Below are 5,779 nucleotides of genomic sequence, written 5' to 3'. Positions count from 1 at the left end.
CGGCTCGTCGCCGCCGCGACGCCTGCCGCGGCGAGGGGGGTGGCGATGGCGATCGTGGCGTACGGCGATGAGGGGGCGTGCGAGACGCCATCCGGTGGCCCGGCACAGACATCCCGGCGAGTAACCGGCTCTGATGCCAATTGTTATCCCCGGCAGCTCGGCAACGGGATCACCGGCGAGCGCAGGGACTGGAAGAACACACAACGCGAGGTGGCTGGTGAACACGAGAGTTGGACACACGAGTTTTTGGTGCCGCAGAGAGCAGCGTTTTCTGTTGTTCTTATTCCATATATATAGGAAGCTAAAACAAAGCAACTACCGGCGAACTAACCTCCACGATCGGGAGCGTACGTGCCATCCCACGCAGCCCATGATCCGGTCTTGGCGGAGAGCGCCGCGGTGCACACCCTCACGATGCAGCGCGGGTGTGCGCCTGAACCGGGCCACGCTCCTACTGATGCGCGCCCGCCTAACTGTCTAACAGAAAGGAAATCGGAAGAAGGGAAAAATCTAGCTAAACATCTAGCTTATCTACTAACATCCACCACCGGCTCGGTTAGGTCGCTCCGCCGCTGCTCGCGGTACGCGACGGGCAGCGTGCGGAGCTCCGTCCTGTTGAAGCGCAGCGGGTCGTCCTCGCCCCTCGTGCTGGCGACGGAGACCCTCGCCGCCCGGCTGATCAGCCACCGCGTCGTCGTCGGCGGGTACTCCACGGTCACCTCTATGGAGCAATCCATCCCGTCTTCAAGGTCTCGTCTCTTGGACATGACTCGCCATGGGGCATGGACCTGCCGGCAGCCAATGAGATACATCCGCCCGTCCTCCGGGTTGTACACGCCCTCCAGCGACATCACCGGACTTGAACTGGGGAAATTCTTCCTGGACGCTGTGAACTCTGCAGACACATTCAGGATCTGCTGCTCCTCCACGGCATGGGCTCCAGCTCTACCAAGCTGTTCGATCCGCATGCTAAACCTGCCGCCGCCCTGATACTGCGGCTCAAATGGGGAGTAGCTTCCAACGAGGGTGGTGCCAACGGAGAGTATCTGGAGTTCGAAGAACGGCTCCTCGATCCATTCTGGCACAAAAGGCGGCGGCTTCGCCACGGATTGGAAGCGGAGACTGAGGTCGTCGGCGAGGTTCGAGAGGCTCACCATGTCCTCGGCAGGGCCGGCGATGCTGGGGTAGCTGAGCAGTGACCTCGCAACGATGCTGTCGCGAAATCCGGCTGGCTTGAACCCAAGGCCGAGCTCCCGAGCCTGCTCGACCTTGGTGTAGACGTACGACATGCACGTCGCCGCCGGCGAGCGCTGCTCTCTGCGGTTCCCGCGCTGTCGAAACGAGAGCGGAGGGTGGCTCCCATCCATGGCGGTTATCTGCCCGACGCTGCTGCCGCGGTGAGTCATGGAAAACGTCTTCCGGACGGATAGGGTCACGCGGTAGTGGCATGCTCTCTCGTCGCCGGCGAGGCAGGCCACCATGCACACGCGCCCCGTGGACGCCATCCACACGCCCTCGGCTGACAGGGTCATGGCGCTCAGGCTGGTCCGCCTCGCCGCCGTGGGCTGGTCCTCCCACGGGGGCACGTAGCGGAGCACGGCCGCCACCCGCGCCGCCGCCGCGCCGTCGATGTTGGACGCCGGCTTGCACCGGAGGCCCTGCACCGTGATGCCGGAACGGGTGAACGCCATGTCCTGCATAGCCCCCGTGGCGGGGCGGCTGGCCTCGAACGGGCCGATCCGGCTGCAGAACGCGTCGGTGCCCTTGCAATTCCAGTTTGGAATCACCTCCATCACTTGGCTGGGAGCGGATTGGTAGACGATGTCGCAGAGGGAGCCGCCGCCTCTGTTCATCAGGTGCTCCAGGTAGTCCATGGCGCCGCCGCCGTCACGGAAGAGCAGGTCGTCGCTGCACCCAGAGACGGCGTCGAGCGCGGCCGCATCCTCTGGCTGGAATTGGTAGCCGGAGTCGTACCCGTCGCCCCGTCGGCGAGCTGCGACACTAAGCGGACGGCGTCGAAGTAGTCGCCATCGGACCTGGCGCTCGTGCTCGTCATCTCGCCGCGCACGGCGCGAGTCGTCAGCGTGGCCGCCATCGGGTACCGTAGCACGAGCAAGATGCTGCCGGTGGCCACGACCGGCGGCTTGAAGCCGCTGTCGCCTCCATGGTTCGGCTTGGCCCAGGCCCACGGGTCCGTGGCGTTGCTGCTGCGCACGGGGAGGACCGCGTCCCCGACCATACACAGCACCCTCTCGCCGCCGCCGCCGCCGCCGCCGCCGCCGCTCCCCGACGACGACTTCGCCTCCGTATACACACCTTGGAGCAGCACGTGGAGCCTGGCGACCCCTGGCCGGAGCTCGAACTCCGGCGATGCGCGTGGCTCCGTGTACGAGCAGCCGCAGCAGTTGCGGGTGATGGTGAAGCTGAGGAGCCCGCTGACGTTGAAGGCGGTTCGAGCCCCTCGCCGCGGCATCATGTCCATGTGCGTCGGCGTGAAGGACGCAAGGGGGACAGCTTCGAGCAGTTCAGGCTCGGCCACCGCAGCAGCGTCAGCGTAGCTTCCATGGAACGGAAGCAGAGGGGCCTGGCCGGCGTCCTGGCTCCAGTCGCCGTTCATGAAGGATAGCTGGTGCATCCGGTCGCCGGCACGGTCGGCGTCGTCAGCTTTGAGGTTCACGGCTGAGGCGAGCACGGATTGGCAGTGCCGCTCGACGTCGGCGAAGCGGGTGTAGTCACGACGGATGGGCCCTTTCGACATGCTTGGATGGGACGACGGGTTGGAGGAGACGGCGGCAGAGAGACATGGCAAGAACAAGGCAAGATTCAGCAGAAAGCTGCCGACTATCTTGCCGGCGGCTTCCATCGCTGTGGCCTGTAGGAGAAACCGTAAAATTCAGGAAGGGAATTTTCAGAAGTAACTGCACATTAATTTCGTGGCTCAATTAAGATGAAATGAGCTGCAAAAGGGGTTGATTACCTTTGTCTGATGACCCCTCGAGTGTTCAAGGACAAGGAAGGCACCAGAAGTCAAATATGTGAAAGCAGAACTGAAGGAGCTCTGCGGAGCTAGTGTTGTGGGGGTGGACGTACGGTGGAGATCAGTATACAACTCAACCGTACGGAAGTTGATAGTTGACCACGAAACCCGCCACATGTGCTCATGTGCTTCATTATCTTCAGGAATCAGGATCAAACATAACTCGAACAAAAAGAGCCAGATCACGATATGATGCAAAAGACCAATGGGTTATGTGCCAACAACTTGGTTGATTTTGAAGATCTCAGGTCTAGGCTGCGAGTTCCTTTTTCCATGAAAATGGTCATGTTGATGTGCTGGAGTACCTTGAGTCTGGAAATGCACTCATTTTTTATTCAAAGACTCCAACTCTTCACTCTTCAGAGTACTTTAGAATCATTTAACACTCACTTTGTAATGGTTATCCGTCGTGCAAAATCAAAAATGTGCTGAACGCTCGTTGACGGAACCTTCAGGGCCGAGACCCCCGGAGCTTCCCGAAGGAAACGCAGACATTCGCTTGGTGCAAGCATGCGTGTAAAACGTGAATACGTGAGAAGGTCGGGTTTGTACACCTGAATACGTGAGAAGGTCGGAGTTGTACACCTCTAACCTTGTAATTTTACACTAAAACCGGTTGTAAGTGAGCTGTAAATGAGTTGGAAGGGGGCAGTTTAGGAAAACTCGGCCGAATGCTATGGGTATAAATAGCCCTCTCTCTCCACAATGTAAAGGGTTGAATTTTTCTGGCTATTACTGGAGAATTTAGTTTCTACTTTCATTATCATTTTCATACTGTTCATGCTCCCAGTTTGGACATCAAAGAAGCTAAGATCCCAACCGTCCCATCCAAACATGTCGAGAGGGCCCATCCGTCATGACTACACCCGCTTCGCCGACGTCAAGCGGCACTGCCAATCCGTGCTCGCCTCAGCCGCGGACCTCAAAGCTGACGACGCCGACCGTGCCGGCGACCGGATGCACTAGCTATCCTTCATGAATGGCGACTGGAGCCAGCACGCCGGCCAGGCCCCTCTGCTTCCGTTCCATGGAAGCTACGCTGACGCTGCTGCGGTGGCCGAGCCTGAACTGCTCGAAGCTGTCCCCCTTGCGTCCTTCACGCCGACGCACATGGACATGGTGCCGCGGCGAGGGGCTCGAACCGCCTTCAACGTCAATTCAGCACACACTCCACCCCGGGGGTGTGTTTAGTTCCCACAAAATTTACAAACTTTCCATCACATTCATCACATCTTCTATCACATCGAAATATTAAATATAGCAAATAACACATGTATGGAGTACTAAATATAGTTAAATAAAAAAATTAATTATATAGTTTTGATGTACGTTGCGAGACGAATCTTTTGAACCTAGTTAGGTCATGGTAGGACAATATTTACCACAAACAAACGAAAAGTGATACAATATGCTACAGTGATTGATGTGACTTTTTCTCCCTCTTTTCCTCTCATAAACACAGCTCGGGAGAAACAAGGCTGCCTGTCTCCGAGGAAGAAGGACATCTAAAGGTACACACCAGATGTACTCAATCAACAGGTGTCTGAAAATCCTCAAAATAATGTTCATCCTTCGTTTGCAGCGCCCAATTAAGTAAGAACAAATTAAAAAGACTTGTATTGCACTAGGGGCGGACATGCTATATATAAAATTTTCTGCAAATTTCTCTATATAAATGTGATAATAGGTGTGATCGATCATGCTGTCATTGGAAAACCTAAGCGCCGCCTCGTCAATCCTACGTTGGTACCCGATTCAACTCTCCCAATTTCGTCTTCAAGATCATACCCCGCGGCGCTCATGGCAGTGGACATCGGGGAAGGAATTGGGGCCATGGCCCGCCTGGCCGTGGTGTGGCTCCTGGCCGCCGTCAGCGTGGTCGCGGCGGCCCAGGAGGAGGTGGATCTGCGGCCGCTGGTGCGGGAGGCTTTGGCAATGGCCAAGGTGGTCGGGGCTCAGGTGGTGCTGTCCCCAGGGGAGGCAACTCGGGCGCCGGCCAGGGAGGTGCTCAAGCGTCCAGAGGCAGCGGCGCAGGGAATCATGGGGCTCCATCCGGTGCTCAACCTGCTGCTGTTCCTGGCGATGGACAGGCTTCGGGAGGAGGTACGCGTCCTCCGGGCAGAGGCCGGGACCGTGGTGCAGTCAACTTGGATGCCGCTGCGGAGCTTTCGATAGAGTCAGCAGAGCAGGCTGGTAATGATAGGTTGGAATAGGGGAAACAGAAGAGGAAGCGCAGAGAGCCATCTGTGAAGCTTGACTGTGCAATTTGTACCGAGGAGCATTATACTAATCAGTGTCCACAGCTCCATGGCCCCAAACCCACGGTAGCTTATTGTGGTGCTGCCGAGGATGGCATGGGCTTTTTTCAAATACAAGCTGCAAGAAACAACCACATTGTTTCTCCTGTTCAGACGTCGGCGGCAGCCCTCATCACAGTGGAAGAGGGATCTGTTTCTTCTGAGTTGCTTCAGTCAGAGTTGGCTAGGATTATACCAGTTCAATGGGATTGGGCAGTGCAAGAACACGGGGAAAAATCTTTTGTTGTTCCGTTTCCCTGCAAAGAAGAGTTGGATCGCATGTTAGTCATTCGTACAATCACTACCAAGAATAGGGAAGGCATTCTTATTATTCAAGAATTTGATGATGACATCAAACCCATTAAGGTCTTGGATCAGGTTTGGGTGACTGTTACTAATGTGCCACGTGTGCTAAGGTCCTTTTTACCTCTGTGGGCAGTAGGCT

The 5,779-nt window shown here is 56.9% G+C and overlaps 1 protein-coding gene across 1 annotated transcript; it reads right to left on the bottom strand.

Annotated features, from left to right (window-relative positions):
• Nucleotides 1-527: 527 nt before the first annotated feature.
• LOC120652849 lies at nucleotides 528-2,863 on the bottom strand. The gene is made up of 2 exons (XM_039930785.1): nucleotides 2,003-2,863; nucleotides 528-1,949 (listed from the first exon to the last, which is right to left on the bottom strand). The coding sequence occupies exons 1-2, from the start codon at nucleotides 2,861-2,863 to the stop codon at nucleotides 528-530; spliced, it is 2,283 nt and encodes a 760-aa protein (XP_039786719.1).
• Nucleotides 2,864-5,779: the final 2,916 nt, after the last annotated feature.

This window comes from Panicum virgatum, chromosome 1K (genome assembly GCF_016808335.1).
Source record: "Panicum virgatum strain AP13 chromosome 1K, P.virgatum_v5, whole genome shotgun sequence".
In the NCBI taxonomy this organism is placed as follows: Eukaryota; Viridiplantae; Streptophyta; class Magnoliopsida; order Poales; family Poaceae; genus Panicum; species Panicum virgatum.
This window is presented reverse-complemented; position numbering and strand designations above follow the sequence as displayed.